Raw genomic sequence first — 23,755 nt, 5'->3', positions numbered from 1 at the left:
GTATGTATGGTTTTTGTTGTTGCTTTAAGTCGAAAAGTTGGTTTGGCTTGAATAGCTACTTATTAACGAGAGGCAGAGTGGTGTGTATCGTCTGGAGTGTAGGTTTCTGGGGCGGTGCTTGTGTAGACAGGGTATAATAGTTAGTTAGACTGAAGCTGCTTCTCTTGCCTGATCTTGAGCTTGATGCTGAGATACAGTTTTTTGTTTTGTTTTTGTTTTTGTTTTTATGAGACAGAGTTTCTCTGTGTAGCCTTAGCTGTTCTGGACTTACTTTGTAGAACAGGCTGGCCTCCAACTCAGTGATCTGCTTTCCTCCTCTGCCTCCAAAGTGCTGGAATTAAAAGCGTGCACCACTACTGCGTCCGGCCAAGATACAAGTTTTCAAACAAGCAATTACCCAAGTTTGAGGGAGCATGTTGTGCAGCAGGAGAAGGTCAGTACCCATAAGAGAACAAGGCAGAACTGTTGGAAGAATATGAAATGATGCCTTCTTGAGTGGAGATTCGGAGCTGTCCAGAGCTTAGTGGAATTTGATTGCTTTGAGCAGTGAGTAGAGTTTTGAAGGTTATATTTTGAGGCATTAGAAAGAACAGATGAAGATGAAGGCAGTAACTGACCAGGAAATCAGTTGTTACTGATACAGTGCACTTGCATGGGGAGAATAAAAGGAACTAAGACTGGAAAGATAATGATTGGGCTAAAGTGTGGAGGGGTTTGAGTGCAGGAAATAAAATTAGAGGGACTGGGAAGTCTTTTGGGAGCGTTATCCCAAAATAATGGATTAGAAAGAACTTGAAGGTTGGAGGCCCAGAAATTAGAGAGTATTGCATTGCTGGCTCTATGAAGGATTACTTCAAGTATCTTCACATCCTTTCTTAGAAGCTTTTTCTCAGAAATCTTCCTTTCCCTGCCAGGTTAAGATTTGCCTGGCCAGATATGCTCTTGTGGTGTAACCACATTGTTTTAACGGTCTTTTTTTTTTTTTTTTTTTTTAAGTGTTTAAGAGGCCAGAGGTGTGGCTCAGCAGGTAAAGGTGTTTGCTGTCAAGCCTGACTTCAGCCCTGCGATTCAGGTGGTAGAAGAGAGAACTAATTTCTGTTCATGGGCATTTGACTTTCCTAACACACACACTTAAACCATGCACATAAAGTAGAAAGTCTTACGAGACTCAATTTGCATCTCTTTATCATAAACTTGAAATTATTCTGATCTGAATGCTGGGTAACATATCATTGGCAAGTGGCTTGCCATAAGTATGACCGTTGACCTACCTTAGTTGAAACCAGCCGATTCGTCTTCTTACATCCTGCTGCTTTATTTAAGGTTTGAACTGGTTACCTTTGGTTTTGAGGTTATTTACCAACTTGATGGACAGTTAGTTAAGTGATAACCTTTTAAAGTTTTTGGTTTTATATTGTTATTTACCTCATCTCAAGCCCAGCCCACGTGCGAGGCATTGAGTGGAAGTCAGAGGACCACTTGTGGGAACTGGTTCTCTCTCACCATATGGATCAGGGATTGAACAGGTTATCAGACTCGGTGGCGAGTGCTTTTACCTACTACTGTCTTAGTGGCCCTAAGTGACAGTCTAGATGATTAGATTACAAGTGTCTTGGAGTCTGAAAAGATTTAGTTATGGGGAAACAGGCAGAGTACCTGGTGGCTTTTATTTTTAAATTTTAGAAATAAAAACAAAAAGAAATCCTAGAAAAGGCCATTTTGGTTACAGCCCATAGATTAAGGAGATAGCTGGTTTTTCAGCTGCTGCTTCTAAGTAAGCCCCAGGGCTATTTTGGCAGTCCCCTTGCGACTTGGAAAGATTCTTCTTTGGGGTTTTGAGCTGTTGAATAAAGTTGTATTAATATATAAATAATTTTGAATAATTTTAATATGGTTTTAATACTGTGTTTCCTGACCAGGAATGAGTCGTCACAAAATAATTTGGATGGATGAATATTTTCATAAAGTTGGTGATATTTTTCGGTCTTCTGCTCGGGTGGGGGTGGGAAGGAGACTGTAAAGTTAGTTTCCAGATATTTTATGATACTATTGTTATCTAGAGGGTTAATATTAGTGTATTGGAAAGTGTTTTCCATTAACCTCTTGGCTGAATTTATCTTTCGTAAAAGTAGGTATTTGTTGTTTTGGATTTTAAAATTTCCAGATGACAACAGATTCCAAGGTGTGTTTCATAGAGTTTAGATAGCTCCTCCCCCCTCCCATTTTTCTTTACTTTTGAGAAAGATTAGCTGAGAGAAGAAAATTTACAAGGGAGAACGCAATAAAAATTGAGGAGAAAACATAGAAAATGGTGGTGGGGGGGCTTCCTCGATGGTTGCTGCCTCTTACTAATATTTGCTTAAGGCTCAGTACAGAGCCTTTAGAGAAGTAAACGTTGTAGATGAGGTAATTAAAATAATACTCATAAAGCCTGTGTACTCTGAAATGTGTCATTTAAGAAAAAAAGTGAAACTTTCACAGTTGATATTAGTAAAAAGTGACATTATTTGGAGACAGTTCTTTTCTGTGCCAGAAGTTGGCGGGAGTGGGAGGGGGGAAGGAAAAAATAGCTACCTAGTGCGTTTGTTCTCTCTCTGAGACAGGGTCGTACTATGTGGCCTTGGCTCAGAGACTCACTTTGTAGACCAGGCTGGCCTCAAACACACAGAGATAGTCCTGCCTTTGCCTCCTAAGTTCTGGGTCTAAATGACTGCAGTATGTACCAGCCTGGCAGAAGCAGCTCTTGTGTAGCCAGTTGAAAATGACAGCTGAAATGACAGCAAATTAGGAAATTTGATGGTAAGACTTTCTTTACCTTGAACTGGTTCTGCAATGAGTCTTGTGCCTTCTTTCTGCTAGGCTGTGAAGGTTGATGTGTGTGCATTCTTGCTGCTACAGCCCGTTACTCATGTTTGCTTGAGTGACTAGAGAGAGGGAGGATAGTCAGTGTGTAAGAAGTTGCTGTTGGGCAGTGCTAGGGCTTGTGAGAAGTCTTTGTACAAGTGTTTCATTACAAATAGTGGTTCTTGCTTTCAGCCTGTACTATGAAAAGGTAATTGTATTTCTGATTTTTCATTAGCATTTCTGTCATATTTGGAAATATGCATTGCTAATTTTAAATAATTGACTTAACACATTTACCTTAGATCACAACTTTTTTGTAAGCCAGAGAGTGCCACTGTTTAGTTTCATTAGCTGAAAAGCAGTGGCTGAAAGCTGAGGAACATTAGATCTCTGCAGCATAAGAAACAACGTAGAAAGAATTTTCTGATCCTTTAAATATTCACTTTTATTGTTTTGATACTTGTAGAGCCGATCATCAGATGTTCATTCATCTGGATCTTCAGATGCGCATGTAAGTATAAACGATAACCTTTCCTTTTTCCTTTAAAAATGTTCTCTTTATGTATGTACGAGAGACATGATAAATGAATGCAATTATACATGTGAACATTTAATTCAGTCTTCCTTTGTATTTTGTTTGCATAAACTCCCTCAAATTATGTTAGAAACTTGATGTGTATGTTTAAAAATTTTTTTATTATGCTTACAAAATTCTGTACACATAAATGACCCCTTTCTTGCTGCGCATTGTACCTGCATTTTGAAATCCCTGCAAATCAGCTGCCATAGCATGTCAGTTGGTTCTTTCTCATTATGGTACAATGTTGTATATTAGAAAGGTAGACTTGTTTGTTTTCTTACTGCGTGTATAACCTTTTTAGTTTAAAGTTTTTTGGCATTTTGTAATCAATAAATATTTTTTCCACTTACTATAGCAATACTCAATGTATGCGGTGTAGATTCATACTACAAGTTGTTGAAATCATTGGGAGTCCGTGAACTGAGAATTATTTTGTAATAGTGGCTTTGGGAGATGGCTCAGTAGGTAAAGTGTACCTGTGTGACAAGTGGGCATGGTGGTGCATGTTTCACTTAATTTTTGTTCTGGGAATGGAGTCCTGAAGCACTTTAGCCTGCCAGCGTCTATCAACTGTTGAGTTCCAGGTTCAGTGAGAGACCTTGCCTCAAAAAATTAGGTGGCAAGTGACTTAAGGAAGATACTTGGCCCCAAACCTCTGGTCTCCAAATTCATGCATGAACAGGTGCATATGTGCTCTCTCCCCCACTCCCCATGCCTCATGTGGTTCAAAATAAAACCCCTTTTGTAAAAGCACCAAGGCATTACTTGCCTTTTTCATTGTGTTGACATTTTCTCTGACGGTGCAGAAGCAACTGATAGGCAAACTATTGGCACATAAGCAGGCATCAAGGGAGTGACTCTGAAGTATTCAGAGACACTGTTCTATTCATTTCCATCATGTGCAGTAAATTTATACCTTAAGAATGTTTCAATGTGAGCCTACATGGGGGCCATGCCTGTTATCCCAGCATTTGGGAAGATAAAACAGGAAGATCATGGGATCATGAAGTTGAAGCAGACTTACTATTATAACAGACCTTGACTCAAAAAAATAATAATGAATATTATTTTTAATGAGGTGGTAAAATTCTTAGACTCAACTCATGTATGGGTCTTTCCTTTTCATATCCTTTGTGATGAAACAAGTACACATAAAGTCCCTACTAACTAGAGTCTGATGTTTGTAGTAAGGGCGACTGAGTTGATGATGCAGTTCCATTTAATGAACTACCCTTCTTATTTAAAGGAATAACTGATATATAAACTTGTTATCTGACTTGGGTATTTGACAGATATTTCTTGAAAGTGAAGGGAAAAAACCTGTTACTTAAGGAGTAACAAATGTTTCCAATGTGATATTTGAGCTTTCAAGAGCAAGTCAGAGTTTTTGAGAACTTCTTAAGCAATTTACTTATGAACTTGGTGTTGTTAATAATGTATTTTTAGATAAGTGCAATTTGTCAGTATGTGGACACTGGATTAATTCTAGCTTTTAGTACTGTGGATGTCATTTTTGAAACCATTTTTAAAACTTTATCTGAAGATGGATGCATCTGGACCCTCAGACAGTGATATGCCAAGTCGAACACGACCTAAAAGCCCAAGAAAACACAATTATAGGAATGAAAGTGCCCGTGAAAGCCTTTGTGATTCTCCTCGTCAGAGTCTCTCAAGAGTGAGTATTGCTGAAGATGACAAAGGACGGCTAATGATTTTACTCTGTCCTTGGTTGAATATGGTGGTTTTGTACTTGTTTCCTTTTTTTTGTTTGTTGAAACAGGGTCTAGCTATGTAACTCTAGTTGTCCTGAAACCAGGTCTGTAGACCAGGCTGGCCTTGAACACACAGAGCCATCCCTTCCTTTGCCTCCCAAGTACTGGGATTAAAGGTGTATATCACCATAGCCTGGCCTTATTTCATTTTATACTATTTGAATTAATATTGTTTATTAATAATAAACTCCTATTTATCCAAAGAAAAATGTGTAGCTCATATTAGATGTTTCATTGAAGGTGTTTACTTTTATTTGGAAAATAAACATTTTGAATGTCAACTGATTATTGTCATATTTATTGAGTTACTTAGAAATATTCAGACATTTAAGATAGTGGTTAGGTCTCTTGACATTGCTCAGTAGGTAGAGGTGCTGGCTGTGCAAACGTAGAAACAAGTTGGATTCCTAGAGCCTCGTACATGTGGATGGAGAGAAATTACAGAGTTGTCTTCTGACCTCCACATACATGCCTTGGCATGCACACCCACCTACCCACAACATGCACATATACGCAGTATAAAAAGGATGCAGTCTTATTGTTCTGAGAGCTTATGCCCTCTCTGAAACATGGAGATAGATGATAGTAGTTGCTTGGATAAGTGGATTCCCAGGACAATCATGAACATAGAGGTTTTTTGTGTTTGTGTGTATGTTGTACGCACATGAGTGCAGGTGCAAGCAGCTTGCCAGAGGTCACTATGGGCATCTATTTCAATCACGCCACCATGTTTATTGTGAACTAGGGTCCCTCAGTGAATCTAGAGTTCCTCTTCATTCTGCCAGCCTAGGTAGCCATTGAGCCTCAGACCCACAGTGCTGGGGTTACAGACATACCCCACCACTGGCTGTCTGCACAGGTGCTGTGTATCCACACTCAAGTCCTCATCGACTAAGCGTTGCCCTGAATGAACTATCTCCGCAGCCCCTGAGAAATGGATTCTTTATTATAAAGCATCCCTGAGTCTTCTAGTGTTTAAAATCTATTTAAAATGTTCTTGTAGGTATACAAGTTAGTGTACTTGTTTAGTACTTGTGAGTCCCTAGGTTCCATTCCTAGCACTATTTTAAAGTGTACAACTTAAATAATTTTTCTTGTGAAAAAGTTCAGAAAATATTGTCATCAGCCAGCACAAAGCACTGATCATACTTTTTTTTTTTTTTAAAGACAGAAACTCTTTAGTTTTTTTCAAGACAGGGTTTCTCTGTGTTATCTTGGCTGTCCTGGACTCTTTTGTATAGACCAGGCTGGCCTCAAACTCAGTGATCTGCCTCTCTCTGCCTCCCAAGTGCTGAGTAAAAGGCTTGCGCCACCACTCCCAACAAGACAGAAACTCTTAATGTAGACCAGGATGGCCTTGAGTTCACAGATACCTGCCTCTGCCTCTAGAGTGCTGGGATTAAAGAAATGCTCCACCATGCCCTGCTTGATCACATATTTATTTTTTTCTAAGCATAAATAATATTTTTTCCTTTCTCATGTACATTTCATAGGAACAACATACTTAAAATAGCCTTTTTCTTGTATTTTTATTTCAGCAAAAAAACTATTTTTTACATAAAATACTATATTGCTCCTTTGAGTAAACAGTAATTTTCTTTGCCATTTTCTCTTTTGGGTATCCAAATATACCTTTAGATCTAAACAAAAGTTGTTGTTTTTTTTCTTTCTCCCTCTCCTTTCTTCATTCCTTCTACTTTTCCTCCTCTTCTTGGGTTTGAGAAGGTTTTCTCTGTAGCACTGGCTGTTGTGGAACTTACTTTGTAAACCAAGCTGGCCTTGAACTCAGTCATATCTGCCATCTTCTGCCTCCTAAGTGCTGGGATTAAAGGTGTGCGCCACCATGCTTGGCTACAAATTTTGTTTCTTTTTGGTTTTTTGAGGCAGGGTCTCTCTGTGTTAGCCTTGGCTATCCTGGACACGCTTTGTAGACCAGGCTGGCCTTGAACTCACAGGGATGTGCCTGCCTCTGCCTCCCGAGTGCTGGGATTAAAGGCATGTGCCACTATGCCTAGCCAAATTTTGTTTCTTAAAATTGTGTTTTTACTCTAATTTATGTAATTCAAAGCTTGCTCCAGTGACACTGAATGATGGCAAGACATTTTTCATTCTTTTTTGAGGGAAAGATGATTTTGAATCTGTTTGAAAAATTGACTTTTGGGGCTGGAGAAATGGCTCAGTGGTTAAGAGCACTTGCCACTTTTGTCCAGGACCCAGGTTTAGTTCCCAGTGCCCCACAGGTGACTTTCAGTTCCAGGGGATCTGACAACTTTCTTCTGATCTCATTGTGTACCAGGCACACACGGTGCATGTGTGTACAAGCAGGCAAAACACTCATAAAATAGAAATCTTAAAAAGTGAGAGAGAAATTGACTTTTGTGTTATTAGCTGCTTACCTTTCAGAGGGCTTTTAATGTAACCTTCATATAGGTGACCTCAGTGTTTCTCTACTATACTCCAAAGTCTAATTTAGTAATTTGTTAACTTTTCATTTTAGTAAGGAAGGAAAAAACTTTGAGAGTTCAGTATTTTAGGTTGTAGTTAATTAACACCCCTACATTTTAAATTTATGAATCAAGTGAGTTACATGAATCAATTGAAGGCCTATTAGATCAGATTTCAGAAGGAAACTGCTTCTGAATTGTACAGATGAAGACTTCATTACAATAATGTTTCTTTGGCCTGCTAGGTGGCTCAAGTTGTAAGAGCACTGGCCACCAAACCCGACCCACCTCAGTTGGCTCTTGGGGACCTACATGGTGGATAAAGAGGACTAGCTCTGTTACGTTGTTCTTTGGCCTTCACACATTTTGGCACGTGTGTTCTGTTTTTCACATGCATACACATAAAAATAAACTAAATGTGCTAAATTCCTTTAAAACAAATGAGAATTCATTGTGTATATACATTTTGATCAAATCCATCCTCCATTCTTCCCCTTCTCGTTCCTCTTGTATCCCCCATTCCCTCCCGACTCCATGCACTTTTTCTTAATTTTAAAATGTTTAATTAAAATCACATCATTTTCTTCTAGTTCCTCCTGTGTCCCCACCTCCTGACTTCCTCTCAAATTCATGTCCTTTTTTTTCTTTGATCATTGTAGACACACACACACACACACACACACACACACACACACACACACACACACACTGTTGCATTGGTTTTAGTATTGCTTGTGTTGATGTGGTTTCAGGGCTGAAGCTCTTGGTATTGTATAAGCAATAGTGGACCTCACCCATGGGGAAGACTTAATTCTCTTTCTCAGCAGTCTTTAGTTGCCTGTTCGTGTAGGGGAAGGCCGCTGAGGATTTCCTTCCTCCACTTTGGCATGTCTGTAGGTGCTGCTGTCTCAGGCCAGTTTTTGGTAGCCAAGTTGTTAAGGTTTCAGGGGTGTGGATTGATTGTCATTTCTAGGAGACAATTTCACAGCAGACTTCCTGGTCTCTGGCTCTTAAAATCTCTTCCTGCAGTTGTGTTTCAGATACAGCCTTGCGCCAGAGCACCCCTCAATCAATTATTTCCTGTATTTTGAACAGTTGTAGTTTTCTGTAATGGCCTCTCACTGCTGCAAAGAGAAGCTTCTTTGAGTGGTGAGAGCTATACTTATCAGGCAAAGGCAGCTCCGAAGCCTCATTCCAGATCTGGAGCTAGGCCTGTGGGTGTGGAGATGGCAGTGGGCAAGGGAGAGGATGGAAGAGGAATGGCGTTCCAGTTTGTGTTCCTTAAACCCACTGTGTTTACTTGGTGCTGCCAGATAGTTTTCTTATAGAACAGTAGAATATCATTTAAGCTGCTTGGCAGGAGTAGTGTTTCAGCTTTTTTTTTTTTTTTTTGACTCTTGGAATCTTTTCATATCCCTGAGGTATCTTGGGCATGGGACCCAAGTCTAAATATAAAATCCTGTCTGTCTTACATGTATCTTAGACATGCAGCCAAAAGGTAATTTGTTACACAGTATTTACACCTGGATTTTGACTGAAGCTTGTTCCTTGAGACCAGGTTTGAAACTTCCACTTGTGGTATTGAGTGTTTCAGATTTTAGATTTTCAGATTAGAGGAGGCTCATTTGGGTGTTCAAAAAATATTGATAAAGTTTTAAGTATGTTGAAACCTGAAATGCACAGAAGATGGTATAGTCTTAGCAAAGAAAATGATATTTTGTTAATATCAGCATTTTTGATAAATGGGATACTTAGTTAAGTTATAATCGGATGTGATGTGATTTTCATACCTGAAAATGAAGTAAGTGGTGGCTTTCTGAGAGCGGGAATGGATGGATGCCCTTCCCATTTGAGGATTTGTTTTTCTGTCATGGCTACTTTTGCCTAGAGGTGTCTATATTTTTTCTCTTCTATGCCTCTGTTGTTCTAAGCCTTGGTTGCTATTTCTTTGTTATTTAAACCTCTTTCCCCTTAAAAAATGGCTTTTGCCTGTTACTGACTTTGATTTGGAATAAATTCCTTAATTGGTGAGTATTTACATCAGAATCAGCCTGAGATTGGCATTTGTGCTTTTCTTTGCATTGGTACTTTAGAGACTCTTCTAAAAACTTGGTTATCAATTAAAGTATAGTAAATTTATAGGTAACATTAAAGTATGTATGTAAAGACAAAATCATCTTTGGATTTTTTTTCACAGCCCCTTCTAGAAAACAAGCTTAAAGCATTCAGTATTGGAAAAATGAGCACAGCGAAGCGAACTTTAAGTAAGAAGGAACAAGAGGAATTGAAGAAAAAGGTAATGTTTGAGGTGTATTTTAGGTTGTCCTTGGAAGAGAATGGTAAGGGAGCGGTAGAAGCCATGTTTCCTGAAACATTTGACTGCTTAGATGTTTGCACCTCCACACAGGAGTCAAGTCTTGAACACAAGAGATGTTTAGATGAGTTCAGCTGATGAGTTGTTTTGTGAGTGTGATTATATGCACGTGCACTGTATTGGACCCATTTCCCTTAGACGATGCTGTAGAGTGAAGGCACTTCCCTCCATTTATCTTTTTAATTAAATGTTGAACCTTTGTGATTATTTGTAGGATAGAAGCAGTCTACATTTTTATAGCTTTGTAATAATTTATTCATTTAAAGTCCTTTTGAGCGATTTCTGGTTTTGTTTTTTGGACAGCGTATTAAAAATAATGCTGTTATGAACAATGCTATACATGGGTGTATTTTTTTCCCCCAGTTTGCTTTTTGGGATATATTCCTGAAAGGGAAATTGTGGAGTGAATGGTAAATTAATAAATGTGCTGTACTTGTCAATTTTGTCAGAATGTTCTCTGTAGGGCAGTGACATTTTGTTCCCTATCAGTAATGTATTAGTGATGCCCCCGCCCCCATTCACTTGGCAAGTAGTGGATTTTAACCGAAGGAGTTTTTGCCAGTCTGTAGTGTGAAAAATAATGCCTCAGTTTAAATTTGCAATTCTTTCATCAGGAATACTGTTGACCAGCCCTCTGCCTCTGTTTTGTTTCATTTTTCTTCTGGTGTTACTCTTTCTTGTAAAAACTGTTGTTACAGTCAGTTGTCAGTTGTTTCCCATAACTTCTGTATTTCTAACCAAGTTTTTTTTTCCATTCTCTTCCATTTCTGGCTTAAAGAAGAATTTCCCTCTATTTTGTTCTAGTATCTATATTCCTAGGAGAATCCCATTGAGTTCTAGGATTGTTCTCATTTTTAAGAAAATCTAATCTTCATGCAGTTTTTCCTGGTATATATATATATAGTACAAAGAATTGATTTCATTTTATCTTATTTTCAATTATAGTCAGTTATGCCAGTTTCCTTTATGGGAAAGTCTGTTTCCCTCTGATACTAGATGCTCCTTTTATTGATGTACTAACCCCTTTATTAACACTTTTCTACTTGTTATTAGATAAATTTCTTTTGTGATTTTTTTGTTTGATTTTTTTAAAAAAGATTTATTTATTTTATGTATATGAGTGCTTTATCTGTATGTCCACCTGCGTATCAGAAGAGGGCATCAGATCACATTATATATGGTTGTGAGCCACCATGTGGTTGCTAGGACTTAGAACTCGGGACTTCAAGAAGAGCAGGTAATGCTCTTAACCTCTGAGCCATCTCTCCAAACCTTGATTTGGGTTTTTGAGGCAGAATCTTCTTATATAGCTTAGGCTGGTCTGTCTTCCTATCTTGACCTCTAAAGTGATAGACATGTACTTTGATTATTTGGAAATGAAATTTTTATATTTGAATTAAGTCATCTTGCCTTGCAGAACTTCTTAAATAATAATAGGATAATATGTTTTCATATAGTCATTTGTCATACAGTTTGACTCTTGAATTGTTTTTAAATACATTTACTTGTTTACCCATATGTGTGTAAGTATTTTTCTGCAACTGTACATTTCTAGTAAAGGAACAAAGCCTTTTTGTTTTAATTACTTAATATTTAATTATTCTTAATATCTAATACCCACCAAACATTAGATGCTAGAATTGCATAAGAAGGGAGAGGTTTTATGCATGTTCTTTTTTTCTTTCTTTTTTTTCTTGTTATGTATATGGGTGTTTTGCCTGCCTGTATGTTTGTGTGCACCTTGTGTGCCTGGTGCTCAGAGAGGTCAAAAGAGGGAGTTGATCCCCCTCAGACTGGAGTTACAAATGGTGTCAGCTGCCATATGGTTACTGGGACCTGCGTGGGTCCTTAGGAAGAAGAGCCAGTTCTCTTAACTGCTGAGCTGCCTCTCTACTTGGTGGTATTTGCCTTTAATGCCAGCATTTGGCCGGCAGATCTTGTCCAAGACCAGTCTGCTCTGTGTATCAAATTCAGGTCTGCCTGGCCTACACAGTGAAGTCCTATTTCAAAACAAAACAAAACAAAGCAAATAAATAAGTAAAACCAGATCAAACCATACCCAAACAGCAATTCTTATATCACTAATATTTTGTTACATATTTAGGAGGATGAGAAGGCAGCTGCTGAAATTTATGAGGAATTTCTTGCTGCTTTTGAAGGAAGTGATGGTAATAAAGTGAAAACGTTTGTTCGAGGCGGCGTTGTTAATGCAGCTAAAGGTAAGTAGAAAGATCTGGATTTGAACAAACCTTGGATGATGTGACAACAGATTAATTATGGAATTTCACATTTCTTTTCTATTAGCACCCTCTAGTGGTTAGAATAATTGACAATATGAATGACCAAATACGGAGTAAGGAAGAGATACTGAATTTGGCAGCGAGACTATATGAAGGAGATAATATAATGTTTTTTTTAAAAAAGTCTCCTTCATGTTTAAAAAGATCAAATTATGTTGCAAAGTTTTTAATGTGTCATAGTTTTGCTATAAAGTGATCAAATTGATTTTTCAGGTAGAGTGGTAATATGTAAATTTAATTTCATATTCAAATCTTAATACTAAAAGCATCCTTATTTTCTTCTTAAGAATGACAAAAACCAAAATTATATGAAGTTAGTTTTACAACCTACTATTTTAAATTTCAGATGAACATGATACAGATGAAAAAAGAGGTAAAATCTATAAGCCATCTTCAAGGTTTGCAGATCAAAAAAATCCTCCGAATCAGTCGTCCAGTGAAAGGCCACCATCTCTTCTTGTGATAGAGACGAAAAAGCCTGTAAGTCATTATTAAGTAACTGAGCACTTATTTTAGAAGCTGGCATTGTCATTAGTACTTTGAGTGCATCCCCTGTAAGACATTTCTTATGGTTTGTAACTCTTGAAGTAGATGTTGCTTTTCGATGTTGTCCAGCTCAATAATTCATGTAGACAAGGGCTGATGGGTTAGGTTAGGACATGGTAGTCTGAACACTTGTTACTTGTGTTCATATTACATATTGAAAGTCAGGAGTTGGGTTGTAAATGTAGGGTAATGTTGTTCCTTTAAACATTCTGAACTAAGATCCTAAAATTATTAACAACATGTAGTACATGTCTCTTAGGATGATCCTAGGAATTATTCTCAGAGCGGATGTTTCTGCCTTTTAAATTCTCATTACAGTTTTTTGTTCATTGGAAATAGGAGTTTTACAGGAGACAGTAGGTTGCTAACTGTGGGATCAGGTCACCTGGAGCCACAATTTGGTTAGTTAAATATGATTACGTTAAGTAGTGGGATTGATTTTTCTTGTATGGGCGTTAAAATAGCTCTGAAAGCAATTAAAACACAATAGCTTTATTGCTATGTAATTCACATACCTAAAAATTTGCAACTCCAGAAGATTTTTATTACTACCAAAAGAAACCATAAATTTTTCCTTTTTTTTTTTTTTTTTTTTTTTTTTTTTTTGTTTCAACTATAACTTATCATATTCTTCATAGCCATTGAAAAAAGGAGAGAAAGAAAAGAAGAAAAGCAACTTGGAGCTTTTCAAAGAAGAACTAAAACAGTAAGTTGTATAGAAGAATTCTCTGTCATAGGCACATTGGACTGGTAATTACAGCTGTCGGTACGTATACCTGTTAGTGTCAGTTGGCTGACGTGTGATCTTGCTGTAGCTACAGTAGGTGATAGCATGTGCTTAAAGGTCAGCTAGTGTTGAGTCAGTGTCTGTTGCTTGTACTGTGTAAATTTAATTCAGTTGGTTTATTTCCTATCTGGAATTTGTTTATTCTTTAGGGTAGAGGTGAGAAGTCATCAAATTTATTAAGAGCAAAAAATGTAACCAGTAGTTTCATGTTGAATTTCCTCTTCAGCCTAAAAGACATTGTTCTTGTCCTGTAACCAAGGGGCTAACTGTTGGTTATAATTACTAGTAATGCAAATACATTCAATTATTTGAAGGTGATACTTAGATGAGCGCTGTTACTGAATATGAATATATTGTGATTTACTCTTAGTTGACTGTAAATATTTTCAACAGAATTCAGGAAGAACGTGATGAAAGACATAAAACAAAAGGCAGGTTAAGTCGATTTGAGCCTCCTCAGTCAGATTCTGATGGTCAGCGACGTTCTAGTAAGTGGTGTTTATCTTAATGTACATATTTATGATTCGTTATCCTAAAAACTAAGAGTTGTTTTCTTTTTTCCCCATTTAAGTGGATGTGCCTTCAAGAAGAAACAGATCATCTGGTGGTAATACCGTGTCTTTGCTTTTTTAGTTAATAGAAATTATTTCAACTTTGTATTTCGCAGGGTATAATTTGTTTTTCTCCTTGTTCTAGTTCTTGATGATTATGCACCTGGCTCGCATGATGTAGGAGATCCAAGCACTACTAATTTATACCTTGGAAACATTAATCCACAGGTAATATAAGTAAAATAAAATAAATGGTGGCTCATGTTCATTTGTTTTGTTGGACAAGTAGATAAATTTCTGAAGTTGGCAGGTCTAATGTCACGAGATAGCATTTACTGATTGTTTGGAAATTTGAGACTTGAAGATTTGTCTGTTAGTAACTAGATAGTGCTCGTTGAGGCATCTCTTTCTGAGAAGTAGCTTGTTTTCTTACAGAGTTTCTCTTTCTCCCTGTGTTTTCCCCAAGTGTGTGCTTGTTTTAGCTGCTGCTCGGGCTCCTTCCATTTCCCACCTCCCCTTCGCTGGGGTTGCAGCACGGGGCAGCACGCTGGCGTGGGCGCCGTGGTCCTTCTGCTTCCGTCTGAATAGTCTGTTTGGGGGTATGGTAGTTAGGCAGGATATTGTGTTGAAAAACTATACTTTTGACCCTGCTCTGTGTTGTACTGACTGTTTTCTGATTCTGTTCGTGGGTACTAGAGAGAGCAAAGTGATAGGGTTGTTTTTCCTTCCGTCATCAACAAATACACTCCCCACTCTTCCCTGAAATGCTGTTCAATTTATGGACAAACCGCTGCTGTCAAACAGATGTTTAGATCCCAAAATCTTCAAACAGGAAGGCAATTCAGACATGCTTTTGGTTCCAGTAGCTTTTAAGACCCTAAGCCCTAGCAGCTGCTTATTTAAATAAAATCGAAGGCTTCTAATAGGGAAATATTGCAAATGGTAGGACAGGTTTCTTTTTTCTTTTTTCTTTTTTAACCTGTGTAGAGTTCCTAGTACTTGAGTGTGATGCTGCAATAATATGTTACTTTTTACTCTTTAATATGATTTTGCTTTCTGTGCTGCATAGAATTCTTTGTCCCTCCTGTTTTTTGTTTTGCATAACCGAGCACTCTGATCTTTTTAATAGATGAATGAAGAAATGCTGTGCCAAGAATTTGGAAGATTTGGACCATTAGCTAGTGTAAAAATTATGTGGCCTAGAACTGATGAAGAGAGAGCAAGAGAAAGGAATTGTGGCTTTGTCGCTTTTATGAATAGAAGAGATGCAGAAAGAGCTCTAAAAAATTTAAATGGTAAAGTCTTTATTGTTCATTTATACATTTAGATATTTCTTTGCTGTAGAAAATCATTCATAAAAACTCTACTGAGAATTTGGATCAAATTTGAAAACATACAAAGGAAATTTAAGTCAAGTCGCCAGAAGCACTTTTTCTCTGGAAGCGTGTTAACATAACCTTTCTTTTTCTTCTCTGTTTTCTTTTGTAGGAAAAATGATTATGTCCTTTGAAATGAAGTTAGGTTGGGGTAAAGCTGTACCTATCCCTCCACATCCAATATACATTCCGCCTTCTATGATGGAACACACACTCCCCCCACCTCCATCCGGACTGCCTTTTAATGCGCAGCCTAGAGAACGATTAAAAAACCCCAATGCTCCCATGTTACCACCACCTAAAAACAAGGAGGATTTCGAGAAGGTAATTTAAAAAAATGTACATAGGGCTGCATCTAATATGTAAATACTATATCTGTGGTAGTGTTTCTTTTCAACAATTGTTTTTAGAAATGTGTGTTACTCTGGCAGCGCATAAATAAGTAGATATGTTCCCTGCCTTAGCCCATGGAAACCCTATATTGAAATATTAGGTCATATTTCATATTTTTATTTGTGGCTACCATTCCCTTTTGACCACTGGGTAAGCCACCTCCCCCCATCCCGTGTTGTATTCAGTGTTTGAATTTATTTTGTTCTGAGAGCGTGATAATTTTTATTTGGTTAAGTGACATATCAATTTAGAAAGCCCACCTAAATAGTTAAGTTGTTTGGATGACAGCAAACTAACTTAGTCTTCAAGGTCTTGAGTTACTAGATTATATAAAGCATTTGTCGTATTTCAAAAACAGTAACTAATCTAGTAAAAACAAAGGGTGAGTATTTTCCTTTATTAAACACAAAACCAACTTAATTTCAAGTTATAAGAATTTGTTGGTTCTATTTTGAGTTAATTACACTTGAAATTGCAGGGCTGGTTTTAAAGGCTTGGGAACAAAGTAGCAAACTATGGTCAGAGGCAAACAGTTAATTACTTCACAAATTAAAATCTTTATCTGATCATTCTCAGTGTAGTACCTATTCCAGTGCATTGATGTGCATTCTAGCAGGAATGTTCTGATTCTTTGCATTTGGTGAACATTAACTGTTCACTGTGTACACGTCCATTTGCATTTATGTAATTGCTTAGTGTATAATTACTTCAAATGCAGTGATTGCCTGCAGAACTTGTGATTAGATGTGTAGTATTTTCAATGCATATGTATATTTTTGCTTGTTACTTGTTAACAATACTCACATATTCTATGTTTATTATCTGATGTGACTTCATATACAGACTCTGTCGCAAGCCATAGTCAAAGTGGTTATCCCAACAGAAAGGTACATGTTTTTCTTTATTATTACTGATCTAAATATAGACAATATCCCCTTCTGAATTGAAAAGAACTGGTGTTGAGGAAAAGGTAATGTCTTGACTGAGCAATGGCTCCTTCCCAGTACTTTTGGGGGGGATGTGTAAAAATTAAGTTTAGTACACTTTGCAATTTTATGTCATCTTTTATTTTTATTGTTATCATTTTAGAGAGTTTTTAATAGCTTTAGTAATTAGAATGTTTAAATAGATCAATGTGGAGTTGTTGGTCCGGTAACTTGAAACGATTGTGAAGGGAAAATAGGTATTTTAAATAAAACATGTCTTTAAATTTTAGGTAGTGTTATAATTTGACCCAGTTTATTACTTTCTCTTGGTTTCTAGATTATCTACATTTAATATATAATCTTGGGTTTAGATCTTATTGAAGGTACAGTTATATATATTTTTTCCTAATTCATTTTAAGAAGAAACTGCAGTTGCTTTCATGGACACTGGATGTATTAGGAACTTTTAGTCATAATAACAAAGGCGTTTGGATCTCCTTACTTTTCTTTCTTCCTCCTTTTTATTTCTTTTTTAATACACTGCTAATGAAGAACAATCATGCTGTAGGTATGCTCTTGCTCAGTCAAGCTCAGCCTTTTCCCAAACACAGGAACACAACACTGTTGATAATAAATGAACACAAAAGTATTCCAAATTCTCTTTGACATTGGCCTTGGTGAGCAACACCAGCTGAACTGTCTGCGGCAGCGGGGGACCAGGAAAACATCATGGGATGGATTGGGAAAGTATACAGTTTTTGACCAGACATTGGTACGATCAACTCCAATAAATGTGGTTTTTATTATAACTGAGAGACATTTTTTTTGTTGTGGTTGCCCAGAATAAGATAATTACTGTTTAAAAATAAAATAATGCACTTTTAAAATATAATATTTTTGTACTACACTCTTCATTTTGATAGAAAAGTCAGTTTTTTAAATAAGAAACTTATATAATTCTTAAGGAAAGAGTAAGATAACAATGCTTTACTCTTGATTCCAAATCAGCAGCAACTAATTGTCAGATTTTGATTTTGAATAATCATGAGACATTTTTAAGCTTCCTTTAAACTTGTAATTTTATAAAAAATTTTAACCATTTCAAGCCTATTTAATACTATAGTGGGTTCTTCTTCCACTGTTAAAACTTTCACAGGGAATGTATTTTTTGTAGCATTCAAAAAAATAAGTCCGGTAATTTTATGTGTGACTTAGCTTATTTCTAAACAAAATTTTGTGTATATGTTTTGCTGAAAAGTCTTGACTTACTATTAGAATGAATCCTTTGGTCTTAAACTTGTTAAACTGTTTTTCATGCTCCATAAATTACTGAAGTCAAATTGTTATACACACACACACACACACACACACACACACACACACACACACACACACACACGTACGTCTCTGGGTCTATACCATTTGTCCACCTGGTCGATGGTTGTGTATTATGATTTGCACATAAAACATCCCTGAGTTTTAAAATGCCATAGAGCAGCGGGGATTTTAGAACTGAGTAACAATAACATGATCCGTTTCTAAATAGTGCCACAAACTGCATGGGTGCTGAGAGTGCCTTCTCACTAGGGAGCAGTACTGCAGTTTGCACAGCAGCTAGTACTTTTGTGAAGTAAAACCATTTTAAAGTTACAATTCGGTGATTTTTTTTTTTTTAAATGAGGTTAAATTGATAGTTCTAAGTGTATAATTTCCCCTTTGTAAAGATTTAAACCTCCATGTAAATTTTTGGTCTTTAGAATTAATTTTATTTTACTATATATAAATATTAGTGTCCATTTAAGTTGGCTTATTTGAAAGCTTTAGAAAATATAGTCAGTAGTAGAGACTTTTCACTGTCAGGTACTTTGAATTGAAGGAAAGCACCGCCCCCCCCCCCCACACCTGTCTTCATAACTGTGCTCATAATCTAGCCATTACATGGACTTTATTGAGCTGAAAATACTCAAGATGTAATTTATGTGTGTCTTAGACCAAGAGCCAATATCCTTTTGCTTTTCCCAGTTGTTACTTGCCAACGTGGTGCTACCTGGGGAGACAGAGGAGTCAAGGGCAGCGTATAATAGTTAAGCTGAGTCATGTCTGCCAGACACATTAGTCAGTGTCTGAATTTAGTTTGGAATCTTTTATTAAAGATTTTATTTCCAGATTTTAAAAATGTGAATGCGACCAATAAAGTAACTTAAACAGTTACCGGTATCTTTTTGGCTTAAATATTGGAAGATAAGCATTACAGTGGGGCACGTCACCACGTCCCCTTTTTTGGAAGGTGTAGAAATTCATTTACTCATGATTTTACAATATTAAATTTTTATTGGTTGATAATATACAGGCAGGATAGCACATTAGAAACTCCAAACTAATTTTGAAGTGTGCTTCAAAGGGATGTTGCCTCATTAAAGGTCAGAGTTAGTAAAAACTCCATCTGGTATGTGTGTACTAGAAACCCAGGAGTTTGGATGGGTCTTTTATTAAGTCAAGTCTTAAATTGTTAAATAGTTTTACATTTTTGCAGATTAAAGTTACACTTATAACATTTCATTATCATTATGAAAGTAACTATTAGGAGTATTTTCTTTTAAAACAGACATAGTGTATACATTTTTAGATACATGCAAATTGTAAGTTGCTAATTTTAGATATTTGCAGCTATCCATCCAGTTAGTTGTGATTTATAATTTTTATTTTTGCATTTTGAAAATATTGTTAAGTGATATTTAGAGAATAAACTCTGTAACTCTGATGCTGTCTTGTGGCTTCCCACACTCCTTCACCTCTCCTTCCTTCCCGTTCCTCTGCCCTCACTGCCCTGTCCCCTCTTAATGCACAAGGCCTTGAATGTGTGCTCCAGGTTATTTTTTTTTACATTAAATTCTGTTAGCGGAATGATTTTTCTCTTAACTGCACCATTATAGTAACTTAGGTCAAGTGTAGTTTTATATAGGGATATGTCTGAATCCATTTTCTTTAACTGTGTTGTTGTTGTAGGAATTTGCTCGCCCTGATACACCGAATGATAGAATTTGTTGTGCGTGAAGGGCCAATGTTTGAAGCTATGATTATGAACAGAGAAATCAACAATCCTATGTTCAGGTGTGCTTTTTTAAAATTATGGTCATAAATCTGTAACAGTTAAGCATAAACTATCTTTAAGTAGCATCGAGTACATCCGCATTACTATACAACTTCACCATTCATCCATTTATTTTCAGACATCTTTTCCCCTTCCAGAACTGAAACTCTGTAGTCATGAAAGAGTACCTTACCTCCATCTCTCTGGTCATAGTAATGATTTATGTCTATATTCTACATATTCTAAAGCCTCTTAGCTCTTTTTCTTGTTTGGTATTAAAAGTATTTCTAAGACAACTTGAGTTAAGTCCCCAGACTCATGTGATAGAAAGAGCAGATTCCCAAAAGTTATCCTTTGACTGCCATTTTTTTCTGTGGCATGCATGAACATATGCACATACACAAATAAACATATGTATTTTTGTCCAAGAATAAAATTCTAAAAACAAAGATTTTTGCAGCATAAGAAGTGTGTCTTAGTCACTAGACTAGATTGTGCTTAACTTGGTTTTCCATCACTTACTTAGTTAGGGTATAACAACTCAGCATTGTCTAGGAGAACAACTGTTTCATTGTGCTTTTCAGTGAAAGAGTCAGAAGCAAGCTAGAACTGAGCAAAGTAGTTAGAAAGGAAATTATCATCTGAATTGCTTTAATCTAAGACATTGATTTAAATGTTAAATGAGGTAAAGGTTTTTCAAGTTTACATATTGAGAAAAATTTTTTAATATTCTAATACATCTTCTGACCTGTGCTTTATAAAAACAGTTATGTTGAATTTGGTGTTATGGCCCACACCTTTAATCCTAGTACTTGGGAGGCAGAGGCAGGCATGTGTCTTTGAGTTTAAGGGCAGCATGTTGGGGTACATTCTGAGTCCTACGACAGTCATGGCTACATAGAGACACCCTGTCTCAAACAAAACCAAACAAAATTTAAAAAATAATCATATGACTCAGTCAGATGCACACATTCCTGGTGTTCACATTAGTCTCTAAGACGGTCTGGAAGATAAGACGGCCCCTTCCCCTACCTTCTTGTCCTGGGATCTTTACTTTTAGTCTTTAGAAGTAAGGAGGCAAATAGTAATTCTCATTTGTTTTATTTAATTGTTAGTAGCTCTTTTTTTTTTTTTTTTTTTTTTTTTTTTAATTGGTGAGGCTGACAAGTAGCTCATAAGTAGATAGCTGTCTCCCATGGAATATGGTGCTTAATGGTTTTTTGTTGTTGTTTTGTTGTACTTAGGTTCTTATTTGAAAACCAGACACCAGCCCATGTTTACTACAGATGGAAGCTTTATTCTATTCTGCAGGCAAGTAGGAGCAGTTACTTTGTTGACTTCAACTGTGAGGTTTAGACCGTTTTAATAACATTCTGGTTATTATTAGGGAGATTCTCCAACGAAATGGCGGACAGAAGATTTTCGTATGTTCAAAAACGGATCCTTTTGGAGGCCACCACCATTAAACCCATACCTTCATGGGATGTCAGAGGAGCAGGAGACAGAAGCTTTTGTAGAGGAGCCCAGTAAAAAGGGAGCACTCAAAGAAGAGTAAGATTTTTTTCTGTTACGTATTCAGGAAAGTTGCTTTAATGGTTGCTTTCATTAGTTATCTTGCAGTGACTGTTTCAGCTTAAGATAAAACAGTATTTTCACTTGTGTATGTTTAAGAGTAAGATGTTTTATTATATCCTTTTAGACACAGTGAATAAACACAATGGTAAACACAGTAATTATATTAAACTTGACCTCTTCCTGATAAAATTAGTCATCATTTCCTAAACACAGTCGAGCTCTTTCTCTAGCATTGCAGTACTTAAAGTTCTTATAGATATTACCCAGAGACTGTTAGAATTCTTGCCAGATTTCAAGATAAAAGAAGAAAAATTACCATGTAGGTAGTTGGGCCAGGCATTGACTACACAAAGCCTTCCCATAGGGTTTGTGTGTGTAGTAGTTCTGAGATGGCGTCGAGGAAAGCATTAATTAGTGCTCACTGGTGAGATGACTCCTAGCTTCAGTTCCCAGCACCTACGTGGTAGCCCACAACTATCTATCTGGACCTCCAGTTCTAAGGATCCAGTGTCCTCTTCTGGCCTCTGCAGGCACTAGGTATGCATGTTGTGTATGTACATACATACATAAAGGTAAAACGCTCAAACACAAGATAAAAATTAATCTTTCAAAAATAATTAGCGCTCACTTAGAATAGGTATATAGTGAATTAGCCATATTTAAAAAGCACATGGATTTAATAAGTGTTTAGAGATTCTTCATATCTCATGAAAAATATTGGCTAAAAGATTTAGCATGGGGCCTGGAGAGATGGCCCAGCAGTTAAGAGCACTGGGTGTTCTTACAGAGGACCCTGGCTCAATCCTAGTAACCCCATGGCAGCTCACAGTTGTCTATAATTCTAGTACCAGGAGGAGATCTGACACCCTCACACAGACATACGTGCAGGCGGAACACCAATGTACATTAAATGTAAATGAATTATTAAAAGATTTTAGCATGTATTATATCATTGCACAGCTTGTAAGGCTTAATACCCATTGCATCAGTACATTGTTGGCGAGGGCGTTTGTTAGTGGAGTCCTTCAGCTGTTGAGTGCATTTGTTCCCTTAGGTTTAGCTGCAGATCTAGTCCATAGTCTAAATCTAGGTGTCTCCTGGTTTTGTAAATAAAAATTAAAGTTCTTACTACATTTACGTATTATATTTTGTGTGTGGGTACATTTATTTGTGTATACATGTGGAGATTAGGGAACAACTTGCAGGACTCTTTCTCTTTCACCTGTGGGTCCTGGAGATGAAACTGAGGTTTTCAGGCTTGGAGGCAGGTGCCTTTATATGTTGTACCATCTTGCCTTCCAAGTAAATGAAGTTTTATTGAAACACGATGGTGCTCCTTTCTTTATATATGTATGTAAGGCTGCCTTGGAGTTACAGCAGTAGAGGAACTGTCTTATAGAGGCTATGTGGCTTGCAGAACCTAAAATATTTATGTTTTCCTTACAGAAAAAAACTGGTCCTACTTAATCGCTTGTAAAAGTGCTAACATAATACTTTGAAAGAAAAGATAGGGAGAACTGTTTTAGGTGGAGACAGTAAGAGTGGAACACTTTTGGAGACTTTTTTTAAAAAATGACCAAAATTTAAAAGTTCCCCTAAATTTTAAAAAAGTAGAATATTTTAATAGTTTGAGGAAAAAGTATTCTGCTCTCTATAACTTCTTTGAAATTTTGTAACAAATTTGGGGAGCCTAACAAAGCTTAGTCTTTAAAACTATTTCATCTGAATGGCTTTTAAACAAAGTAGTCTTTGTGAGGTGAATGTGGCAACTGATACAGTGTAGTAGCGCAGCAGCCACGAGAAGCTGGTCTATGAGTGGTAATTATTGGGGTATTTGGGGTGTTTGGATCTTTTATAAGTGAAAACTTTATTTATATTCAGACAGCGGGATAAATTAGAGGAAATCTTGCGAGGATTAACTCCAAGGAAAAATGACATTGGAGATGCCATGGTTTTCTGTCTCAATAATGCTGAGGCTGCTGAAGAAATAGTGGATTGCATTACTGAGTCGTTGTCCATCTTAAAGACACCTCTTCCCAAGAAGGTAACAGAAGTGACTTGCACTCTTCCCGAACATCTAGTTAAGAGAAGCAGGGGTAATCATTGATTCTAAATCGGAACTTTTTTAAATTGTAAAAAAGGTTTTTTGTTGTTGTTATTTGCTTTTTAATTTAAAAAGCTTGATTGATGAAATCT

At 36.8% G+C, this 23,755-nt stretch overlaps 1 protein-coding gene across 4 annotated transcripts in view; it reads left to right on the top strand.

The window, feature by feature from the left end:
• The window catches only part of U2surp (U2 snRNP associated SURP domain containing), a 54,826-nt gene that overhangs the window by 7,423 nt on the left and 23,648 nt on the right, over positions 1–23,755 (top strand). The window contains exons 2-17 of one of the 4 annotated variants that reach the window (XM_051140717.1): positions 3,311–3,355; positions 4,968–5,099; positions 9,838–9,936; positions 12,119–12,233; positions 12,661–12,794; positions 13,499–13,566; positions 14,041–14,135; positions 14,219–14,251; positions 14,344–14,426; positions 15,328–15,493; positions 15,687–15,898; positions 16,811–16,854; positions 19,900–20,004; positions 21,229–21,295; positions 21,372–21,535; positions 23,441–23,603. In XM_051140717.1, coding sequence (XP_050996674.1) covers positions 3,311–3,355; positions 4,968–5,099; positions 9,838–9,936; positions 12,119–12,233; positions 12,661–12,794; positions 13,499–13,566; positions 14,041–14,135; positions 14,219–14,251; positions 14,344–14,426; positions 15,328–15,493; positions 15,687–15,898; positions 16,811–16,854; positions 19,900–20,004; positions 21,229–21,295; positions 21,372–21,535; positions 23,441–23,603 — 1,725 coding nt within the window. Of the gene's footprint in view, positions 1–3,310; positions 3,356–4,967; positions 5,100–9,837; positions 9,937–12,118; positions 12,234–12,660; positions 12,795–13,498; positions 13,567–14,040; positions 14,136–14,218; positions 14,255–14,343; positions 14,427–15,327; positions 15,494–15,686; positions 15,899–16,810; positions 16,855–19,899; positions 20,005–21,228; positions 21,300–21,371; positions 21,536–23,440; positions 23,604–23,755 lie in introns of those variants that run through there. The other 3 variants (XM_051140715.1, XM_051140716.1, XM_051140718.1) reach the window with 3 other exon arrangements.

This window comes from Acomys russatus, chromosome 32, assembly GCF_903995435.1.
Source record: "Acomys russatus chromosome 32, mAcoRus1.1, whole genome shotgun sequence".
NCBI classification, from domain to species: domain Eukaryota; kingdom Metazoa; phylum Chordata; class Mammalia; order Rodentia; family Muridae; genus Acomys; species Acomys russatus.
This window is presented reverse-complemented; position numbering and strand designations above follow the sequence as displayed.